General features: G+C 43.3%; 1 protein-coding gene across 1 annotated transcript in view; it reads left to right on the top strand.

Annotated features, from left to right (window-relative positions):
* THBS4 (thrombospondin 4) overlaps positions 1 to 25,221 on the top strand; it is a 247,068-nt gene that overhangs the window by 108,068 nt on the left and 113,779 nt on the right. The window contains exons 10-12 of the mRNA XM_086960723.1: positions 8,375 to 8,527; positions 12,188 to 12,292; positions 12,473 to 12,580. Coding sequence (XP_086816849.1) covers positions 8,375 to 8,527; positions 12,188 to 12,292; positions 12,473 to 12,580 — 366 coding nt within the window. The remainder of the gene's footprint in view (positions 1 to 8,374; positions 8,528 to 12,187; positions 12,293 to 12,472; positions 12,581 to 25,221) is intronic.

The raw sequence follows: 25,221 nt of genomic DNA, 5'->3' as shown, positions 1-25,221 counted from the left end.
GCAAATTCACGTTTGGCTTTCAACCAAGTCTAAATGTACACTTGCAGAAAGATGTACTCACTTGAGAAACTCTTACACCACTATCGTGTAATTAATGCGAAAAGTGAGCGAAGCCGAGTGCGCTAACATTTGATCAGACTGATAGAGCCAAACTTAGGCCTTGTCTTATTATTCAAGTTCGGCTTGCCTGCTAACGTTTGTCGAGGGGAAACACAACACGTCAAATTTATACTTACAATTTCATTATGCTCTAAGGACCACAAACTCCAAATTCCAATTATGCATTTTTATTATAAGGCCAAAAATAATTGTATATAAACACAACGTAATATCAATGAATATAGGTAGAGGAAAATCAATACAGAGCCAAATCTGCGCATATAATTAATTCGGCAAAAGAGACACAAAATTATGAACTCCAAGATCAGCACGCACCCCAAGTTGGAGGCAGAGTCCAAGTCCCTTTTCATTAGGAAAGAAAGCATGAAATATCTCTCCCTACAATAATCTCAATAATGATGATTCTAGGTGGCTTCCCTGTCTCAGCTTTCAAAGGTGTCAGCACGTGTAGACTTCCTAAGAAGTACTCACGTTAAAATGGGTCAAATAGCTTAAAGCTATAGAGCTCGTTTTAAGGTGCTTTCTCTTCTCCAAAATCTAGAAGTCTGCTGTTTCTGTCCCTGCGCATAATACAAAAGAGGATAATTCAGCCCCCTCTTGTGAGTATAACGTGACAATTTTGTTTCATTTCTCCAAAGTTTCCAAAAGTTCAGTGTTTTTCCGTAACTTCTTTAATTAAATCGTCTTGCTTTTTATGACCTTGGAGCGTAGAAAGGCCAGGCACAGAAGATAATACTCCCCATCGCTTCTCAGGCTATTCAAAGTCATTCCAAGTATCTCCCTAGATGAAAATAATGATGTTATTCTTTATACCTGCAATGGGAGGGAAGCGCACGGTCTCTACACATTCAAAAATACATTTAATTATTTCTTCAGTAGCTGAGAGTAAAACTAACTTGTAAACAACTTGCACCTTCGGGCCTAGACCACAGACAACTTAAAACACACGATTACATTAATGAATATACAGCCTGATTCATCAAGCCGAAATCGGCTCGCAAAGGGCCAGATTCTGAGAATCTGACCCTTTGCGAGCGCTATTTTTGCATTTGGGATTCATCATCCCAAATGCAAAAATCGGTAATAGCGATGTCACAATTTTGCGAGGAATTACATTTAAGGAATCTCTATCATCCATTTAAAAATTGCGAATTCGCAATTTCGGCCCGCTATTTACCGCGAGGTCAAACCTCGTGGTAAATAGCGAAAACTTAGAAAAATGCTTTTAAAAGCATTTTTCTAAGTTGCATGTTGCACACACACATGTCCTTTGGACATGTGTGTGCGCAACACCTGTTTCAATTTGCATTTAAGGGGTGCTACAGGGTGTCCTTTGGACACCCCTTGCACCCTTTAAATCGCTATCTTATTTGTGATTAGCTAATTGCTAATCGCAAATAAGGAATACTCCCCATTCATTCCTATGGGCCTTTTGGCCCATAGGAATGAATGAGGAGGAATTCCTTATTTGCGATTAGCAATTAGCTAATCGCAAATAAGGATTGTGTAGGAATCGCAAATCTTTTTGCGATTCCTACATGAATCCCGTTTTGCGAGTCTGTAATAGCGATTCCTTATGAATCGCTATTATAGACTCGCAAAACGGGTCTATGATGAATCAGGCTGATAGTGTCTTCATACACAGGTGCATATAAAAATAATGATATGCTATTACATGTGAGTTATATATATTGTGCACATTGCACTGCTTGTCAATGGGGAGAATAAATGCATTTTAACATAATACATAATGATACTGAAATATATGCTGGTGCATTAAACTATGAGTATGATGCACCACTACAAGTAGAGCGCTATATGCGCTCTATCAAGACTATGGCCACGATTACAAGTGACTTGCAAACTCCAATGACCCCAGAAATGGAAATTACCGGCCCGTCCGAAGTGTGAGTTTTGGATTTTCAGACATAGATCCCAGCTACAAAGTGCTGATCAATGTGCAAGGGCTCAGGGGTGAAAGTTATTGTAGTTAACAAAGAGGCATGTCATTGGTACATTCCTATAGCCTATAGGACAGTGTCCTGTGAAAAGAGTAGTCTAAAGCTTTGTTCTATATTGGATGAGGGTAGGGCAGTTCTAATGTCCCTCAAAATTTCTGATACTATAGTTTTTTTATGATGCGGCTCAGTCTGAACATTTACCTTCATTGTTTTCTCACTGTTAGCTAAGGCTCCCCAAATCGACCCCAGCACCATGTATTTAAATGTATTTACTTACCATGCGCAACATATGCCAAAACACCCAGTTTCAAGGTGCCGGGGGGAGGAATGAGGGCAGAGGGAGGAAAGGACACATTCAGGGGGAGAGGGAATGAAAGTGAGGACATAGGCAGATTCTGAGTTCATTAGGCATCAGGAGAGATGCTGTTCATTAAGTGCTTTTTTAATTGCTTCGAAGGTCTTTAGAGTTAGGTGTTTTGCACGAAAGTGATCCTGCATCCTCTGATTCTGTAAACGCTGTCATGAGTTGTTTCCCTCCTGGACTTCTTCTTCTCCCTTTGGTCATAGAAAGCGTAGAGTCCTTCTTAGAGTGTAGGTTTCTTTGCCCTTTGGTCTCTAAGCGTAGAGTCCTTCTTAGAGTGTAGGTTTCTTCGCCCTTTGGTCTCTAAGCGTAGAGTCCTTCTTAGAGTGTAGGTTTCTTCGCCCTTTAGTCTCTGCGAACAGCTCTGTTATGCACTTAGGAGATGATTTATGCTATGCAGCTTCCACATGATGCAGAGGGTCTTTAATATGACTTGCTGCGGCTGGTTTTTATGACTTTTGAGACTTAGGATGCTGTCTGCCTCAGTCAACCGCTATGATCTAATGAGGTGGTAGCTGAAAGAAATCTTCCATTGAAACAACAGAGTCAATGTATACAATTCATACAATGGTCACAAATGTGTAGGGGAGCTGCCTGCAAATCTGACCAAATATTCCTGATCACACAGCTCTGGTCAAAGGTAGGACTCTGGCGGACCCCCTGTCTTCATTGCGCGGTATGATATCTCGATATGCATCTTGTTGGCGGAAGAGGGTGTCATTTCAAAACAGCCCTCGCCCATCTTGGATTTTAGACACAGTGAAATCTGTTTACTTGTGTGGACTGGGCTGTGGGGCAGTGCCAAACAGGCCAGGTTGTAACATTTATTACTTTGTGTCATGCCTCATCTGAGTACCCAAACCTCATCACAAGGTAACATGGCCTGCTCCACCATTCTACCCTTTGCCGAACTACGGGGATGATTACGTTGGCAGACGGACTTAACTCCATCCACCATCGTCCCCGGAATAGGGACCGGCCGCCTATATAGTGGCGGTCCCGCACATGTAATTACAATGCAACCGCCACAGCAGTCACATGGTGCATGTTTACCGCTGCGGCGGGTGCTGATGATAAAAATGCATGTCATGCATTTCCCTGCACTACGTGTCAGGCTCCACACAGTGCCTGCCACCTGGTGTAGGAAACTGTAGTGGGGTACCACAGGTGCCCACCAAGTGCACAAGTAACATGCCCCTGCAAAAGGGGAGGCCCGCAATGGCCCCCAAAGTATATCCCCACCAGCCTTTGAATGGGGGTTGAACCACCATACACAAGCAGGCTGGGATGCAGCATCCAAATCTGGCAGCCGGTGCCTGCTAGGCACCGCCACCATTTTGTGGATGCAGGGTGGGTCTGACAGGCAATCATAATGATTGCCTGTGTTGGCCCCGCATGGACGGACTTTCCATCCGCCAGCACACTGCGCGCCATCCTTATCTGGCGGGCGGAGAATGGCTGCAGGATGGCGGTGAATCCGCCACTGGTAGGGTGCCAGGAGGGGGGAGTTCTCTGCCATCATAAGGACCCCTAAGACACAAATAGCAATATCTGGTTATTAGGGAGCAGCGGAACAGAGTCTATGGCTCTGAAACATCAAAAGTAAATTACGTTACTCACAAAATAAATTCCTAGTAACTATTTACTGCCCAAAGACCTGTGGAAAAGGTCAACATGCAGAGCCTTATTCACTACACCCCTGTGGCTTTTCCCTTCAAAAATGCATCCAAACACAATGAGAGGCAGACCTCAACCCCACAAATGAATTCATTGGGACACATTAAAAGACATAGTTCAAATGCAGGTTCAATGTTGATACTGCATGAGTGGGTCTCTTAAGATCCTGATTAATATATATTGATGAACAATGAGGCTTATGGTTGAGATCTTCATATGTGTCACAAGGGTAGACATATTAGACTGTGTTATAAAGTACAATTGGTAGTAATTAGTAACCGGCCTTACTCGCCAGGTAAAAACATTTGGATTTAGTTCAACTCTCCCAGTGAAACACACTAGGTGCAGTAATTGACTTTCTCAAGTGGCCTCATTGAAGTTTATAGGCACAAACTATGAATTGAAATGAGAGTGTGCTTTGCATCTCACACCGTCATCACTGGCTTCATGGCGCTGCGACCTAGTGAACCAAGAGAACAGCAAATCAAGGAAAAGAGAAAGAAAGCAAGCGTTAGCAAAAGAGACAGGTTTGCAGAGTGTTCTTGATGGCCATATGGTTCAATAATTGCAGCAGGTGGAAGGGAAGACGATTCCAGAGCCAAGAGGCTATCACTGAACGCACAGGTCCTAGTTAGTTTATACAGACGTGCATGGAGGATATCATTCTGTTGTCTTGCACCTTGCGTCACTAGATCCAAGAAGAACTTCTCATAGTTCGGATTTGATTGTATTCCAACCCATGTGCTTTAGGCAGTGAGTGCCGCATGATAGTCGTCAGCATGAACGCTTGCAGGAGCATAGGTTCGCTCTCCTGCAAGGAGCTTTAGAATGAAGCTTTTTCTGGGGTATGATCCCAGAATGTTGAGGCATAAATATCTTCTTAAAAAATCTTAGGGTCTTATTCAGAGCTACCAGACTGGATCCTTGTCACAAACGTCGCAGATGTATCTCCAGCGATATTACAAATCCATTATAGTCTATGGTACTTGTCCGCCACACTTTGACAGAATATCCCATGCATCAAACTCTAACTAAAGCCTACAGTGTCCTGAGTAACTCTGAATCTTCACCTGAGGTGATGAAGGATGTGGAGGGATGTATGTGAAAGGGAGCCAAAGAACCAGGGATATAAGTGCTGCACGAGTGATGGAGCGGTAATTTCTTCTGGTAATTTCTCAATGCAAAACCCTCATGCTACCTCTAATTTTACAGCTGAAAAGGTGTTGGCCCCTTCACACCATGTAAACCTGAAATGCAATTATTATTCAAGCCAATAAAGAGAGTTGTTGAGTATTTTAAAGGGTTTTATTTTCTAGTCAAAAGTTAATTTTTCTCTGACCCTTTATTCATTAGTAAAATATCAATCAGGTTACAGAATTTGGAAAACAGGAAAAATAGCATTAAATACAGAACACATTACAGTCTGCATATAAGCATTACATGTAGGAAAGAAAATGTGGCGCAAAATATCAGTCAAAATTCTTAAAGAGTTTCTAAGAAAAAATAGTCTTGCAAGCTAATCAATAATTAAATAGTTGGCAAAAATCTCCCATTAAGAGAAATAAATGCATAAGTCAAATAAATCTTTTCAGACCTAATTAATTAGTCAAAGCATAAGCTTAAAGTTTAGCATCTAATTCTATCCTAATCCACTGCACTCTGCTCCTGTCTGTGTCTAAAGAGCAAAACAGCCCGCCCTTCACAGGACCTCAAAGGAATGTGGCCTGCAGTGCCAAAATATGACGTGCAAGGACTCTTTGAAAAAAAAACCTCCCCTCTCTTTGGAAGCAATCTCCACCCTATCAGCTGTCTCCCTGGACTTTCTCGTACCGTACCCATGTGAATGAAGCAAAGCCTAAGCCAAAATGAGCAAGAAGCCAGCCAGTGAGCAAAAAGCCAACCACACACACACAGAGAGGTCATTATTTATACTCTAATTCTTGGCAGTCTACACAAAAATGTTGCATCTTCAGGAAAACTTGTACGTGATTGGTCAGTCATGATGGCATGACATCTCACTATCCTGACTCATTGAAAATTCTAGAGCATACCAGTCTTAACAAAAGAAGCATACATGAGTAAATGCATTGTATATATATTTGCAACATCTGCTAGGAAAAATGTTTCATTCTAATTCTCTTCCTTCCTTTCACAGCGAAGTAGGACGGATATTTTAACTAACTGGTACATTAGCACAATCACAAGAATGTACAAAGTTCAAGATGGCCTTGACTCCCTTGTGGCTTGAGGAAAGCTGATTTGCAAGTCATAGCCTTGATGGATTCGCAGGCAGCCATGTTCTCTTAGGCCCAAAAACAAAGCAAACACAAAGAGAATATTAATTTCATTTAAATCAGCCCATTATGTTTCCCAACTCCATACTAATACCCCTTATAAATGTTTACCTAGCCAAGCTATTAGTTTCAAGCAGTTTTTCTATTATTTATGACAACTTGTAAAATAAATGTGCAATGTGAAACATAGCATTTTTATGCTTTAGTGTAAATTTTAAAAGCACACACAGTTAATAGAGCGCACACAGCAACATGCTTTAATGTTTTAGATAGCTTTTCATGCAAAAAAGCATTTAGCCCCATGTGTAGTGTTTGGTGCATTATTAATTCACACACATTATAAAAAGAGGTGTTATTAACTGAAAATGTTTATCAAAATATGCAAGCCAAAGTCTTTTAAGACAGGAATAGTGAATTAAGATTGCAAGGAATGAGCTGGGAAGAGAGAAACACATTCTATTAATCTTCAAAGCTAAAAAGGCCACTTTTCTCTACACTGAAAAAACACATGTTAATTCAGCAAAAGCATTTCAGACTGAATAGGCCTCACCTTCATATTTTTCATGTGCCATGTTTTTAACTTGCACCAAAATGTGTGTGGCAATTTAAATGCAGTCTGTCTGTAGCACAAAAAAATAAAACAAGGCCTCACTGCAGATGAAATCTGCTCCATCACGAGCATGGGATGCGCTAGTTGTACAATATTCTGAAGGAGACGCTCATACTCCATAGGCGATCAAGAGAAATTACTGAGAACGGTGGGGCGAGTCTAAAATCAAACAACTGGAAGAATAATGGTGCAGTTTAAGAATATGTAATAATGGATAGCTTTTCTATAAACTATTCTATGGGGAGATATTGAGAGAACAATGACTGAGTTTATAGGTATGTGACAATATAGAGATTTATAAACCCATCCACCTTATTACTAGGGATAGCTAACAATTCAAAAGAAAATTTCAACAGATTTGGTTGTTATTTTTTATTAATAGTTTGGTTTGAGCAAAAAGTTTAAAAGGCTGAAACATTTTGTCAAGTGAAAGCTCTGTAACTAATGCTGGAATAACGTAATTGAAGAGATAGAGCATAAATAAAAGGGAAAAAAGGAGCAGTGATGGGCTGTTTCATGGCAGCACCAAAGAGAGCTCCTCAAATGTTCAGGCTTGATTTTAAGGGATTGGCCAGTAAAGAAGAGGGGATTTTATTACTAAAGGAGTATTATGAATATAGCAGAGACAAACGAGTAACAATATCTCAGATATTGAAGAGAGCCCACATTGTTGCTAGTGAGGTCTGCCTGTGTTGTCCGGTGAAGTTGAACCTAAACTGATGTGATATGATCATTGTCTCTTTTGTGCACAACATACTTACTGGACACACTAATCCACCCAGTACCAGGACACCAAACAAACCCCACTGCTGCTTGTACTAGCCTTTCCAAAGTGTCGGCGGAGAGGACTGCACAAAGTCCTTCTTCGGGCATGTTGAACCAGCTAACTAAAGCAGGCCACTTTACAAGAATTAAGAGACAGCTGGCATGATGTCCACTGGTGTATGGGTGCACTTTGCTCCCCCATGCTGCAACAATTAAACCCTTGACATGAATAAAGAAATAGCTTTAAGGCTCAGCAAACATATATATTTATCATTGTTAAATATTTTAAAATGTGTACGTTATGCATATTTTATGATGAGATATATAAGACTGTGAAGGCATGTGCCATCATGCACTCATTCTACCATTTTGTGTGATGCTGTTTTTGTTGTGGAGCTTTGGAATGGCGTTCTTCATGTTACTCTTTGTGAACAGTACTCCAGCCCCGTGTGACCTTACAAACATATCTATCAATTTTTAAACAATCTGATGGTATAGCATCATTTGATTTTTCAAATTGTGATGGTCCACCTCCTTTATATATAAATACAATCGGTGAAACTGCTTTGCTTTTTGTCCCATTTAGGGCTCCTTCCGTTGTGGTAGCTGCAAACCGGGGTATACCGGTGACCAGGTCAGAGGGTGCAAGCCGAACAAAAGCTGCAAAGACAGGACCCTGAACCCATGCAGCATCCATGCTCAGTGTATAGAGGAGAGGAGCGGGGATATTACCTGTGTGGTAAGTGCACCATCATTTCCTTATATAGGCGTCGTTGCTGCAGTTTTTATTAGACTTGAAAACGTTCATTCAGCAGTATTTTAGATATTAATTCCATCTTTGGTACCGTCTTGTCTCAACTTTCCATTTCAAGATTCACCCACCAATTTTTTGCTTTATAAATACATAGTCATCTTTGATGTATTTTTCTTATTTTAATTATGTGAGCAGTGCTTCATGGACCACTTGCCCACATTTGGGCTGTGTAGGTTTTCTATAATTCAAATCAAATAAAAAACGTAAGGCTCCCGGTGCGCATGTACTTGAGCAGTTGCTTCTGCATGTCATGTCCTTCTAAGGGTAACCCGCAGTTCTTATAGGCACTGCAGTAAAAACCACAGCTTGGAGGTGTATATGTTGGGCTTTCACCTATTGAAGAAATTAGATTACCAGGGGATTCGTTAGTTCTCCACTCAACAGGTAGCAGAAACATTTGTGTGTGGTAAATGTCAGTGTGGGAGGTGTTGCTTGCTTTGGCCAGACCACATCACATTTTACAGGGACTACTCCGAGTTGGGCTCCATACGAAACCATATCCTAGAAAAAAATCAGGAATCAATAGAGATGTTCCGATCTGTACTTCATGGATTGCCCAAACTGTCATAGATATTCCAGCCCCCTGGAAATAGATTAAGTCTGAGACATATTCATGAAAACTTTGATTCTGAAAAAAGGAGCTGGGTTTGAAATTGCAGTTTTTGAGTTCGATGTCAGGTGGCTCCTCCAGCAACATCAGGATTCCCGACTTGCACCTCTTATTCTCATCTCTCCTTGTCATATCTGTCGTCGAAGCCTCCCTCGCCTCAGGCAAAATTTAAGTCTGCCCCATGCATTATGATTATGTTGAATTAGTGGAATACCTCTAGCCTGTTTAGCATTTCAAAAGGCATTGTAAATGACAGTCACAAGCAATTACACATAGCGGTTCTTTTAAAATATGGAAAGCAGCAATCATCTCAGCAACTTTAATTTTGCCCCTACTGAGGGATTTAGGCAACCCTTCTAGACTTTAGTATTAAATCTTTTTATTGAGTGGAAAATAAGCGCAATGCACCTCGCAAAACATCAGCGCCAGCCCCGAAGGGAGGCGGTCGAAACCAATGTCACAGCATATACCCAACATGCCGTTATAGCGCCTACTTGGTTAACACAGCAAGCCGCCTACAACCCAATCGGGCCGGCCGCGTCAAAAGAGGTGCCATAGAGGTGCAAGCGGTGCCAATAATAATGCGAAAAGTCCCTTCTAGACTTTACAGGAAAATGTCCATCTTCATTGAATGTTGGTGAGATACACCTTCCCGTCTCGTTGGTTTCGAGCACTGTCAAATATGTGGTGCTGCTAAAATAAATGCAAGAACATGGCGCTGACTTACTGTACGTCATTCCTGGAAAGCTGGATACACCAGAGAAGACTTACTTCTTTCCTCTCAAAAATTACAAACATCACATGGTTAGTTCTCCAAAGGTCAGCACTCTTCTTCATTGCATACGTGAGACCGCAGCCCCATATCGTGGCCAATTCTAATGTTGGGGTCTGCATAAGAGTTGAAGTAATACAGTGCTGTCTTTGTCTTGCACATGCTCAGGTCATGTCAGAACAGATTTTGTCTCAATGCTTCCATGCACGGTTATAAGAAAGAGCTAGCCACCTCAAATTTAAATCCTTTCCTAGTTAAACATTGTTTGCTATAATTTGTTGAAAATGTCACACATTCCAAAGAAGGCTTCTTAAGCACCTCTTTGGGTAAGCAGCGGTAACTGGACATTAAGGGGCCCATTAGGATGTCTGGCGGATTGCCCCCGCCAGGCTGGTGATAGCCACCGCCAGCCTGGCGGGGGCAATCCGCCCGACATCCTGTCCTGAATTCTACCTGCCATATTAGAATGCAGGGGGGGACCACGGCGGACTGAAAGACCGTCCGCCACTTTTCCGCCCCGGTCGCCCTGCGACCGGGGCAGAAAAGGATTAATATGGTGGCGGTGTCTAATAGACACCGCCAGCCATATTAGGATGGCCCAAATCGGATGCCTTTCCGAGGTGGCGATGCCGCCACGGAAAGGCATGCGGTCTGCACTCTGGGGGCCCCCTGCGTGAAGGAGAGGTGGGGGGTGCACAGGGGGGGTACCTGTGGTACCCCCCTTCATTTGCATAAACAAGGCGGCAGGAGCTGCGCGGTGCCTGCCGCTTTGTTTATTCAAATGCTGTAATGCATTTTTACAGTTAAATGTACATATCTACCCCTAAATGCAATAATTGAGAGAGTGAAGCAAAGAGGCCTAATTTCCACTTATGGAGGTCAGGTCATTTCCCCTCCGAGAACCGTTTAATAAAAGAGTCTTCATGGTGAATTTTGCATCACATTTTTCACATAAATTGGTTAACAATTCTAGCTGTTCTAAAGGGGCTCCATGGACATATATGACTACTTTTATTATGAACCAGACAGGCTTTACCCTTACCAGAGGCGGTGGGGCCTCACCCACTTCAAGACAAATTTGAAACAATTGACACAAAAGATTGCATATTTTAGCACAATTCCCCTAACACTTGACTACAAATCTAGAAGTACTACAGGCAGTCCCAAAAATCTGTGTGTGCAATTTCACGTGAAACATCATTTTAAAGTTATTTATCATCTTTCTTCATTTCAACAGTGTGCGCCCTGCCTCTTCCAAGTAGATCAATTAGATTAGGACGAAAATCTATTTGTAGGTTAATACTCAATTTAGAAAGCTATTTCATGCTCATAAAGCAGACAGCTTTCTTACAGACTTCTCCATCAGACTGCAGTTGTGGTGAGATCAACACACTTTATCAATACAGATAATTACACGTCTTTCTACTGGTTAAAAATAGAAGCTAAGACAGTAAGTGCTGGCTGGTACCAGGGGACTATCTGCAATAAGTATCACAATCTACACATACATTTTCTACCTCGAATCAATTACAATATCACAAACGTAATCATTTGCCCCCAGAAAATAAACTTGTAAACAGCAGGGGAGGTCAAGCATGGTTTACATTCAAGGAAAGATCTCCTTGTATCACCAAAGGCCTCAGTGTTCTGCACAGGAGGGTTTTTTCTGTGATAGGCACTAGGCTGGCAGACACTGACTTTTATTTCTGCAGGACTGGGATTCCCATAAATCGGTGGATACATGTGGATTAAAGCTTGGTTTGCCATACTATAGGGGCAAAGTTCATTGTATTAAACATAAAATGATTAGAATAAATACACATAAGATAAAAAAAGACTAATCACCAATAGAAGACTCGGGGCACGATGTATGAACACATTTTCCTATGGACACAGAATGGGTAAAACTGTTTGATACATTCTGGCCCTATATAAAGAACCGATGTTGTCAAAATTGAATCCCATACAATAGGGTTAGAAGATGTTCTGAAAAGTTGCCGGTATGCTATACCGTTTCCTACAGGTTGGTGTAGCAAGTATGTTGGTGCTGTTTTTACGTGCTATATATGTGTCTGTAGACGCCCAGACATTGCTGCATGGAAGCCCTTATATGTAGACTGTCATTGCTTAAATCTACTACAAAGTGCAGCTGTAAGGTGTAACCAAACATTAAACCCGCACATAACTTTGATTATCCTTTCAGTGTGCCATTGGCTGGGCAGGCGATGGATATATCTGCGGAAAAGACACCGATATTGATGGTTATCCAGATCAAGAACAAAAATGCCTGGCCAGAAACTGTCGAAAGGTGAGGAGCTTGATAAACTTTGAAATGGGTAGCAGTGAATAAATGTTCAACAATGTTTTAAAAAAATACAGCCATTATAATGTTGTAGTTAAATGTATGTAAGAGAAAACATCTTCCAGGCAGATGGATGAGTGTCGTGCATTGATGTCCTGTTCTTTCACTTTCTTTGCCCCTCTGTAGGATAACTGTGTCAATGTTCCAAACTCTGGCCAAGAGGACTCAGACAGAGATGGTATTGGAGACGCGTGCGATGATGACGCAGACGGAGACGGCATTGTAAATGAGCAGGTATAGTACCTCAGTCTATCGAAGAATATTAATAGCAGGTCGCTCTCGGATTAACCTCATGCATGTTAGAAGGGCAGTCTTACACACCGTATGTGGGGTATGGGTGCAATATACCCCTTCAGATTTTGAGTGGGGACTCTAGGGGCAATATCACGCCCAGATTTTTAAGTAGAACTGAAGATTAAACAGTGGCAGACAGAACATGACATGAACCTTTGAAGCCATCCTGCACATCGCCTTAGTCTCCATGAGGCGCTGTAACCTGAGGAACAAACTGTGTGGGCTGCAAGATCTCTTTGTTTTGTTAATTATTTAATTCCAGTCATGGAGGTGTGGAGCCGCTCCTAAAATTGCATCTGGAACTCTTTTGTCAGGAGTTTAGCTTCTAAAGGGCCAAAGTTATGGAGGTCTTAATGTCGCCCCAAATCATGGGCGCCAATTTACCAGCATGCCAGGGGTAGCGGAAGTGACATCACAAGCCCTTTGACCTTCACTTTCACTCACACATACATGCTTACACATACACACACATTCACAACTAAACATACTCTGCTTACACATATACATTCAATAATACACATCCTCTCTCACATAAACACACAATCACCCGTAAGCACACACAAAGAATTCATTCAAAATAATATTTTTTTAATTACCTCAGCTGCCATATAACTGCTATTTGTACTCCATTTTCTATAACCCTAATAGGGAATTATGCAATATTATTCACCATTAGTACAATAAAAAAAACCTGACAGAAAACAAGGGAAGTGGAGACACATCCGACGTCCATAAAGACGAGCTGCCCCAGCATTCCTTGTACTGATTTCGCCACCTCTGAGTCCTGGGGTGCACAAAGTCAGGGCCTGGGGTCGCAAGGAGCTAGCCAGTGGTCAGGGCAGCGACCCCTGGTGATCCCTAAATTACGTCCCTGCTCCTAATCTAGAGCCACAGGGCATGTCACAAATGTAAGTATTTAAAAAATTTGGAGCAATGTAGTTCACATTTTTACTGTAGTGTCGCAAAAGGACTTTATTACTGTCCTGGCCATGGCATCGCCAGTTTGGCGATCCCTATGGGGTCCCATTGTCAGAACCCCCAAAGTTCCACCACTTGTTGGAGCCAATCTTTGATCCATTAAGGTGCTTCTTTGGTAAGTTATGTTTTCACCCCAGGGCTTTGGTTGTACTGTACCATGTCTGAAGACCACTCTAGCAGAAGGTGGAAGAGGAGAAGAAATCTCTCCATATAGGAGATGCTGCAACGGTGTTCCATGCTTGGCCCATTTTCAGATGCAAAAGCCTGGTTGTCCGGTATCATACCATCACTTAATTATTAACATGAATTGAGCCACCCTGTAGTATGCTATGATACCAGGTATTGTAACACCCCGAGGCAGCACTATTTTAAAAGTACTATTCTAAAAGAATCCTTCTACATAGCACACTGATCCCTCCGAAGAGCAAGAGTCAATGTGTCTGTGGATGGGTGATGGTTTGTAGGGTTTTGTAGTATTCTACTCTGGTTATGATGAAAAAAAACATATATTGCATTTTTTTCCAATCTGATGGTGATTTCTCCTTTTGTTCACCCACAAGTTTCCAATATCTTGATGGCAGTGTAATGTACTAGACTGCTTTTCCCGCACATTTGGATCTTTCTTTCAGTGGAAAAATATCCGTATTGAGTCTGGTGGCTAGTTCCTGGCCAAGATTTAGGTTCTACATCTCATGGCAGGAAAAGGACAGGCCCGGGACTACAGTCGTCTTCTTCCATGCCAACATAATTCACAGGACCAATGTCTACACTGATTGGAAAAGCCTAGTGTAGAAAAAGTGCTACTAAGATTAGACATATTTCTATTCAAAATACTTACCTGCACTGTACTCCCCGACATCAAATGCACTGAGATAACAAAAATATCTACAGACTTATTTAAAATTACTAATTTTGATTCACAAGTGAGTAGCAAAACCCTTAAGCAGTTTAGGAAGTGGAAAGTTTCATTTAAAGGGTATTAATACATATTTATCTATATACTGGTAAGCCAGCTACACTCTACTTCTGGACCCGTGATATCAGGGGAATGCTGGATTTTGAAATTGCACTGTTACATAGCACTTCTTACAAGATCTTAATGCTTAAGTAAAACACAACTATCAATTGAAAAGTAGTATATCTGAACCTGGTTGAGGTGCTACCAATCACCAGGGTAACATATCTCTCCAAAATACCTGAAACTCGTCTTAGGGAAGCCTTACAAAACAATGAAGATAACATTTTAATTATATGGCTTCACTGAATTTCTATATCATTGCAAAAATAGCTCCTAGCTCATACTGCTTGGAGAATAGTAATGTGAAAACCCTATGAAACGATGTGTGTTTAGTACAACAGCTAGCTGCTTAAGTGCAGATGTTCTGAAATGAGGTGCTCCCCATGAACAGCCATGATGAATTATGTGGACGCATCATGACAAGTGTAGTGGGATTATGTATAGCCCTGTAAGAGATAAAAAGCTTACAAGAGCAGGGATTTGGAATATAGAAGTGAGGGTGGCCCCAGATTTGTATGGTACGAATACTAGGACGGGATATAGAAAATATTTGGCCAAGATTACATACAACTGGAAAATTGAGATCAGATATTACTCATGCTAAAATAAGTGAAGATTATTTGCAACAAGATGGTGCCTGACGTCTACGTGGTGTCTATTAGGGAAAGCAGATTGTGGACAAATTGCTCCGATTTGGGACTAATTCCTTAAACCAGCATTCTCTTTGTACCTCAGATCTCTTAATTAAAAAAATGCTTTGAAAGCGCAAGATGGCAGTAACATCCACAATATTTAAACTATATGATTCACATTTTATAGACAACATCAATAACACCATACATGTCAATTGGAAAAGTGTTGGTGGAATCAATATCTGATCTGGAGACTAGAAGCTGTCCACAAGCTTTTAAAATCACATATTTGGGAATCCATATTTTTAAAGTCATAATCGGCCAGATATATAAAGGTTTTCACTGGTTAAAACACCCCCATTTCACTAAATCAGATGGCTTGCGACTGGTAAAAACATGTTTCTCATTTTCTAAACCCATTTAGCGGTTCAGAAATGATTACAGATTTAAGATTTTGAAGGGGTGGGTCTGAGGAACTCATTCCAAACTGCGAATCAGTAACCTAGGTATCAATAGTTTGCAACACTAATTCTGGTCACAAACCACTGACAAGTTACTGACTCCCAAGTCATATTAACTGATTTGCAAAGCAAATGGGTCGTCCTCTTTACATACTTCTCCCCTTTGCAAATCATGGTCGCAGTGTCAGTAGCTGTAGGCAGAGGTCCAGGCCCACTCTCACAGAAACTTTTTAAAATTGGACATACTTTTTTAAAGCAGCCCCATTTCTTTAAGAAACTCGTGCTACTTTGAAAAAAGAAATCCATTTTGAACTTCTTTCACAGGGGTGTTGGTTAAAGTTTGTTATGCGGGTGTAGCATCACATAATTTCAGTAATTTTATGTAATGCTTGTTACTCAAAATATTTGTGAGAAACATTTAGTGCAAACACATGGGAACTACGAGAGCAACAAGAATCTGAGTCGCTGCTGTTTGCAGCACTTGCATTTATTGCACTATTTTTAGCACCAAATATGTCATTTTGCCCAAAATGGAAATGAAAACAGATTTCATACTAAAATATAGGTCTAAATTCCAGTTTTGCATTTCGAGTAATCTTTCCTAAATTTCTCTTAATTACACATAAGCAAATGAAGTAAAATTTGCACATCTCTAATGGTCTGCTTTCCCTTGCAGGCCAACATCACTGTGAAGGTAGCCAAACCAAGACAATCATGATTTGCAATCTGCCTACTGAATATTAATTAGACATGTCATTCTATTAGCCCTCTTCCTTCCTTATTTTACAAATAGATATATTAGTACTTAGGTCGGATAACAAAATAAGCATCACACTTTTAGGAGCAGGTTATTTGTGGAGGGAGAGTTTCTCTGCTACTGGCTTGTAGTGCTTTTGTACTGCTAACAAGAGGGGTTGATTTCCATGCCTTAGAAGCACCATGTCATTCTAGACGTCACCCACACAACAGTAATGGACTAGAATAAAAAAAGAAAAGTATCCACATACAGTGCTGGTTAGTAGTAATTAGCCACAGACGTGAGTAGAACAGATTAAATCCATGCAGCGAGGCAGCGCCTTGGCTTGCTAACACTGGCGTTGAAATAGCCTAATATTTTACCTTTGAAACTGTGGTTGCCCAATTACTTAATTCTATACCAGTATGTCACCAAACATTACCTGATAAACATGTTTTTTTTACATGTTTGAAAAGTGACAGGGGTTTGTGGTTTCTCAAAAGTAAAACCGAGCCGCAGTACAGAGGTGTATGTTTCACTGATCCAGTAAAGCATCTACATCTCCTTAAGCCAATAAAGTCAGGAGTGCTCTCTGCAAAGACAAAAAAGTCCTTCACATTGGCCTTTTCTAGGCTGTAATTCAAGCCCAGCAAGGACTGGTCTGAATTTGTCCAAAAAATGTCGGGAGTTACCCTTTCTGGCAGGAAAAGGATTGGGTCAACAATCTTATAAAAAACAGAGTTCCTTCTCCTGAGTTCAATGAGTCATTGATGGTATTAGGATCCCAAAGGGGACATATACATCAATGTTGGGGATTTTTATGTTGCAAAGGTTACCAAATTTACAAATGAGTATATGTAAGGCCTAACAGTACCATGAAGAACATAGAACAGTAATTTTTAAAAAAACAATAATTTAAAAAGACATGAAACAATCATTAAGAAAGCTTTTCGATTTATTTAAAGTTAGATTATAACATATTTTTGCAATTAAAATCATATACACAAGTTATTCATGAATTTCAGAATTTCCAAAAACACACAGTTTTTAGAAAATTGCTAACCTAGCAATAGTTCATACAGACATTACACAAATATAATTGTTAAATGAATAAAAATGGGAACGAAATTGTCGACGCGGCGTTTCGGTGCCCCTTTTATATCCTGCACCTTCTTCAAGGACTCGTTCACAGCTTAATAATATCCAGGTTAGTTCTTTCCTGGTCCTGTTTGTTTAGATATTTTTGAGCACATATTACATCCGCTCATATTTCTTTCAGCCTTTTGTTCTTATATGTAGATTTTATCCAAACTTCACTCGGTTTTGGAAGAAAATGGACCAACTTCAATCCGGTCCTATCTTCTTATTTACTTCGTAGTTAAGAGGACGCCTTTGGGAGCTACCTTACGCTGTTCCATTCATCATTGTATCTTTGTGGTGAGAGGAAATTTACTTTGTTTTTATCTTCATACAGTCAAGGGTTCCCTTTGTTGTAGTTTATTAAAAGCTTTTTTGGCTGTTCGCTTTGTTGCTGGTAGCTGAACTGCACGGCGTCCTCCTCCTAGCCCGGTTGTTTGGAAGTGATCACTTCCAAACAACCGGGCTAGGAGGAGGACGCCGTGCAAAAGCTTTTAATAAACTACAACAAAGGGAACCCTTGACTGTATGAAGATAAAAACAAAGTAAATTTCCTCTCACCACAAAGATACAATGATGAATGGAACAGGGTAAGGTAGCTCCCAGAGGCGTCCTCTTAACAACGAAGTAAATAAGAAGATAGGACCGGATTGAAGTTGGTCCATTTTCTTCCAAAACCGAGTGAAGTTTGGATAAAATCTACATATAAGAACAAAAGGCTGTAAGAAATATGAGCGGATGTAATACGTGCTCAAAAATATCTAAACAAACAGGACCAGGAAAGAACTAACCTGGATATTATTAAGCTGTGAACGAGTCCTTGAAGAAGGTGCAGGATATAAAAGAGGCACCGAAACGCCGCGTCGACAATTTCGTTCCCATTTTTATTCATTTAACAATTATATTTGAGTAATGTCTGTATGAACTATTGCTAGGTTAGCAATTTTTTAAAAACTGTGTTTTTGGAAATTCTGAAATTTATGAATAACTTGTGTATATGATTTTAATTGCAAAAATATGTTATAATCTAACTTTAAATAAATCGAAAAGCTTTCTTAATGATTGTTTCATGTCTTTTTAAATTATTGTTTTTTTTAAAAATTACTGTTCTATGTTCTTCATGGTACTGGTCTGAATTTGTACATTCAGCCATGTATTGGTTCCCTGTGCCATAAATGACACCAAATCCATTTAGCTTCCACTAGTGAACTACTGCATTCAACAAATACAGATAGTAGACTCCCGAGGGTTGCAGCACAGGAACCATACGGACAGTTGCTCTGGTCCTCATGCTCTCTGACCCCTGTGGTCGTTCATCAGGTAGGTGTCGGGTGGCACTGTAAGGTAGTGTGCTGAGGGGTCCCCCTGGAGATTAGGCCCCTCTGCACAGCAGGAGCTGTGGGGCCTGTGTTACACCACTGAACAGAGGGGATACACAGACAAGCCAGAGAGGCATTGTGATAGGGTGCTGCCATGTGTGCGATAGCCTGAACGACCAGAACGTGTGAACAAGCAATTGTGAGGAGAGATGGGTGCACATGTCCGGGGCTGGTGGCTTGAAAGGCTGGGGTGGGTGTGTCCCCCCCCCCCGAGCAGGACCTCCACAGGCGCCAGATGGCAAGTCCCCAGGATGGAACTGCCCATAGGGGGGTACATCACTCCTTGAGTAACACTCCTGCCCTGCCAGTGGTGGCCCCGGACAGTTAATAAACAATCTGGAGTAGGCGAGGAGCGAAGGAGATAGGATTCGCTGGATAAACTCCCCTAACAAAGAGGAAGTCAAAGTGGAACCCACTATGGAGGAGAGAGAACGCAAGATGGTCTGTCAAAAGCCTACCAAACCCCGACACAATAAAAGTCACCCCAGGTAGCAGAGAGCACAACAGGCTAGAGGCACACACAGCGGCCATACTGGCAGCTTTTAAAGAGACCAAAACAGCCACTAGAACTGTAAGTAGCCAATCACATGGACAAATTCAATGATGCTGAGGGAAGATCCCACTGTAACAATATCAGTCTAGTGGGTATCCCAGAAAATGTGGAAGGCCTAAGCATGGAATTGTTCCTAGAAGAGTGGTTGTCCTCAGTGGTGTTAGAGGGGACAACCTCAAAGTGGTTTACCATGCAGAGAAAACATACAGTTCTTGGGAGGCCACTCATTCCCGGGCATCGCCAAGGGCAATAGTTGCCAGACTGTTAAACATTTGAGACTGGGTCGCCATCTTGCAAACGGCAAGGATACAAGGACACTGCAGATAGAATGAGAGCATGTTAACATCTCTCCGTACTAGGCCACAGCAGTCCAGCGCCAACGAGAAACCTTCATTGGAGTTATACAGCACCGTAGGAAACTTGACCTCAGATATGCACTGCTTTTTCAACAAAACTCTGCACCATTGACCAGGAGATCTCTTCACAATGACAACAGAGGTTTGGGACTGGTTAGAGAGCCACAGACGCCACCTCTCTAAGGACAGAGAGATGGGCCATCTGTCAAAATGGTGGAAACATAAGAGGCAAAGCACGGTGCAGAGCCGCTCGCAGACAACCCTGTCAAAAAAAGTTGTGGAGACATTCAGAGGTCAGGGGCCCTTCAACAGTTGGGAAGCTGTGCTGAGCGAGACTGAGGAATCTGGTAACAGAGACTCAGAATGGGGAGGAGATGGGGAACGATCCGGACCTGCCAGTGGTTACCCCAATGACATTGGAGGAGTTGGAGACTTCATTGACAATGTTTTTTTTATATAATCAATTTTATTGATTTTTAAAATTCACAAAACAAACGGAAAATGGACATTGCAGCACAGGTAATCATCATAGTTGACTACAAATATCCTGACCATGTGGTCAGTTCATATACATGCATGGGAATTACGACCATTCACTTGTCTAATGTGACCACATAGAATGCCCACAACATTGAGATGATATCAATGTAACTGATGCAACCATTTGCCCCATATCCTTTCATGCTTCTTTGGGCAACCTCTGGCTATGAACAAGGGTTTCTCCTGAGCAGCGCACCAGTCTACCCCACGACGCCATGTGGCAATACTCAGAGATGTGGGTTGAGACCAAAGCGCTTCGATGTTTCCTTTAGCTACCATAGTAGCCATTCCAAGGAACAGTTTGACTGCCCGGGACCCATCCAGGCCCTCCATGATTCCGAAGATTAGGTGCAATGGGTTGTGGGGCACCTGCCACGCTATGACATTTATGAGTTCAGACTCAATTTAACCCCACTACACAGCATTCGGAGACAGAACCAGGTCATGAGGAAGAAATCGGCAGGTGCTTGCCTACAGTGTGGACACTCTGGTGAGTCAGACAGGCCTGCCTTATGGAGACGCTCTGGGGTGAGATAGGCGGTATGCAGGTTGTATAGTTGAATTAGCTGAGTTTTGCAGAGGTGGTAATGGTCTTGGGGGCCATAAGTGCATCCTGGCCAATCCTCATCCTCTAAGGGACCCAGCCATTGCTCCCATCTGAGTCGGAGCAGCTCGAGTTATGTGGGGGCGTTGTTACTGAGGGTGCGGTGTATCGACTTATGCCACCTTTACCCAGGTTACCCATCATGATTTGCGCCTCTGGAGGGCTAAACTCGGGTAGCGCGGTGCCTCTGGAAATGTGTGTGCTAAGGGCCGTTGCAGCTGGAGATATTTATAGAACTGTGAGGTGTGGAGAGAGTAGCGCTTTTTTAGGTCTTGGAATGTTCTGATGTGGCCACTCGCCCAAATGTCACCCAGTTGTGATATACCAATGTGATTCCCAACTCCTGAAGCCCTCCAGTGCCGCCACCTCACTCAGGCATGTACCCTGCCAAAGAGGTGTCTGTTGTGTTTGTTTGTTGTCCCAGTCTGTGTGTCGGAGGGCCGATCGCCAGGCCGGCAGTACTGCACGAGTCACCGTCAGGAGTGTTTGGGGTATTGGGCAGCCGCATAAGATGGCTTGAATGCGGGAGAAGTCCATGTCACCTAGCTCAGTTTTGCAGGTTGGATCAGACCAACCCCATGTGAACCAGTCATGGATGACGAGCAATCGGGTGGCTAAGTAATACAGGTAGAGGTAGGTTATGCTCATGCCTCCATCCAAAGGAGGGACTCAACATCGGGCAAGGGCCATGTGTGGTCTCCCACCTCCCCATAGACACCGGGTAGCCATGCTATCTATTTCTTTGAACCAACTCCCCGGAAAGTGGAAACGGGTGTTTTGGATGATATATAAGAAGCAGGGAGGATCATCATCTCGAACAGCGCGACCTTCCGAGCAGGTCAAGTGGTAGATTTTGCAAGCAACAGAGATAATTTTTGTCTCTTTTAACAAGGGGTTGATATTAGTGCCCTTTCCAGCTCAGGGAGCAGCGCGACCCATATGCCCAGATATTTAAATGATTGTCACCGAATAGGGATGGATGATTGCCAGTCAAAACAAACCCTGGAGAGGTGGAGGGGGACGAGAGTCGATTTTGCTAGGTTAAGCCGGAGGCCTGAGATCCTTTCAGAGGATTGGAGGATTTGGAGACATCTAGGGCCTGAGCGGGTTGGGTCCTCCAAGAAAAGCAGGACGTCATCCGCGTACAACACAATTTTATTGATGTGGTGACATCCCCATTCCCATCTCTGGACTTTATTGTCTGTGCGAATGAGACACGCTAGACGCTCCATCGCCAAAGAGAAAAGTAGAGGTGAGAGGAGGGAGCCCTGCCTTGTACCTCTCTGAAAGGGCCCCGTTGACGAGTACTCTTGCTCTGGGGTGTAAGTACAGGACTCGGATCGCATCACGGAAGTGTTGACCTAGACCCATCATTATAAGCACATCTTCCAGGTAAAGCCAGTGGACTGTGTCAAAGGCCTTTTCGTTGTCGACTAAGAGGAGTGCAAGATAAGGGTTAAGCCTTTGGCGGTTAACAAGGGCCAAGTAGAGGCGTCGCAAACAGTGTCTGGTACTTTGCCCCGGAATCAAGCCACATTGATCTGGGTGGATCAGGTTATTTAAGAGAGGGCGTAGGCGTTGAGCAAAGAAGTTGGCGTATATCATGAGTGCAGTGTTAATTAGAGAAATCGTACGGTATTCTGTACGTGTTGATGAGGGCGGTTGGGTTTTGGAGATAACTACAATCGTGGCTATATCCATTTCAGGGGAAAGGATCCAGTGTCTACGGCATGCTGGAATAGCCCAGAGAGGTGGGGAACCAGAAGATCACGGTTTGCGGCATAATCCCTCTGGGAGAGTCAATCTGGGACCGGTGTTTTGTGGGCAGCCAGTGATGAGATTGCAACAGGGACTTTTTCAGGGGTAAAGGGGAGGTCCAAGCCAGCTGCCTCAAACTGTTTTAAGTAGGGAAGGCAGACTCTCTTGCGGTCGAGCAAGTCCGAATGGGAAGCCGCTGTCCTGGAGGAGGAGTACAGGTCAGCATAATAAGCAGCAAACGTTTGTACGATCGCAGGGGACATACGCTAGATGGCTCCAGTAGGGTCGCAGATCTCGGGGACTATGTGATTAGCCAAGGAGTATGAGGCCAGCCTGTGCAGCAGCCTCCCGTTCTTGTCCCCCCACCCATATGTCACGTCATCTCGCCTGACCCTGCTTTAGGACAGGGCAGGCGAGCAGGAAGGAGGAACAGGAAGTGAGGTACAGGAAAAGGAATAGCCTGTAAGCCAGTGCGAGGCCGGCAGGGAATAAAGTAACATGTTCATGCAGAGCCTCCGACTCGGTGTATTTATTTAAGCGAGTGAATATGACAATGGCGACGAGGGTGGGATCATCTTAAAACCCACTAACAGCAACATCACTCAGCCAACCAGAGTGGCCGATCACCGAGTCCAGCAGCCTGTTTCACCGGCGGCGCGAAAAAAGCGCGAAAACCAAAACCCGGCGCCGTTGCTGCCATCCTGCAAACTCACCAGAGAAGCTCAGCGATTCACGGAACCCTGCGCCGTGAGCCAGGAGTGGGAGCGCATATGCCAGAGCGCTGTCCCCACGTGTTCCCAGACACAAGCTGCCCCCGAAGGTACGAGGCGTCCGTGCAGCGCGAGGGAGAAACTGCCCGCATCCGCAACAGAGGAGTGAGGGTGAGTCATACCCGGCAGCCTTCCCCGCGACACCAGACCCAGGCAAAGGTTCAAACGCACAAGGCGGCAAAAGCAAGTAAGAGACAAGACGTCCCGCGCTGCGGCCATTTTAAAGTCAGGCGCCAGCGCATATCTAACCCACGAACCCATGATGGCGGCCATCTTAAGGTCAGGCGCCAATCAGTAAGAAGGGTCCCAGCAATGAAAAAAGCGGGAAACACGCGCAAAGACGCAGGAAAGCCTAAATTCTTTCCCAGAAGCCTGAATTCACAGCGGGAAACACGCGCAAAGACGCAGGAAAGCCTGAATTCTTTCCCAGAAGCCTGAATTCACTGAGAAGCAGAATAAATCTGCCTGTTTCTTCAAGAAGCTGCTACAGATGTCCAACACATCTCCTGACAGCTCGTCTGGAGGGAGCAACACAACAGGCCCAGCCCCACAAGCAAACACAGGAGGACCAACCCCTCCGGGCAACGCACCCACAATGGCCAACAACCCCATTGGAGCCTCATTCATGCGCCAACCACAGCCACTACCACGGACGCCAGGTAACAGTATGGGTCCAACGTGGAAGAGTTGGAGTGAGGACTTCGAGGACTACATGATAGGATCCCTGGTGCAGGACCCCAAGCAAAAACTAGTGGCGCTGAGGAACTTGATAGGTCCAGACATTGCGCAAATCATCAAAGAATTACCCAACGCAGCGACCGTTACCTACGAAGAAGTAAAAACCGCTCTTGATAGACGATTCCTCCACAAACGCAACGTGGATTACGAAAGACACACATTTAATCTAGCAACTCAAGAAAAGGATGAGTGCATGAGTGACTTCATCATGCGCATAAGGAGGCTAGCACGATACTGTGACTTTGACAACTTCAAGACAGAAGACGCATTGAGACTCCGCATCATCGATGGATGTCATTCCGAGACTCTCCGCCGGAGGCTTCTAAAGAAACCATATACATTAGAGGAAATCGAGGAGCTAACAAGGATAAATGATCAAGCGGAAGACTATGCCAAACGAATGGGAACACATAAATCTGACCAGAAGGACCATGCACTGCGAGTCCAGGCACATACATCATCTAAATCGACCAAACCAACGTCAAGCTCCCATAAATCTCACAACTCCCGAAAGACACCCTCCAAAGGAAGCTCACGACACTCCAGGTCTGCCAAGTCAGCGCCCACCTGCTACAGATGTGGACAAGAATACCCACACTCAGGACAATGTCCAGCGATTGGTCAGCGGTGCCATTGCTGCGGGAGAGACAATCACTTCGAGATAGCATGTCAAGCCAAGCAGTCAACTCACAGATCGCCGACCAAAGGCCGTGACACACGCCCCCCATGCGAGAGCCATAAAAGGGAGGGAAAGACGCTCCTCCAGCTCGTCAAACTCCAGCGTCCAGTCAGCATACTCTAGTCAATCAAGAGGTCGCTCTGAGAGCATTCACCGAACCAGGCACCAAACAACAGAATCCTATCGGTCACGCAGAGACACATCCAGTGAGTCATCCTCATCACGCACCCCAACATCACAGG

This window comes from Lissotriton vulgaris, chromosome 3_1 (assembly GCF_964263255.1).
Source record: "Lissotriton vulgaris chromosome 3_1, aLisVul1.2, whole genome shotgun sequence".
NCBI lineage: Eukaryota > Metazoa > Chordata > Amphibia > Caudata > Salamandridae > Lissotriton > Lissotriton vulgaris.
Note: the sequence above shows the minus strand (reverse complement) of the source record. Positions and strands in the feature narration are given on the sequence as shown.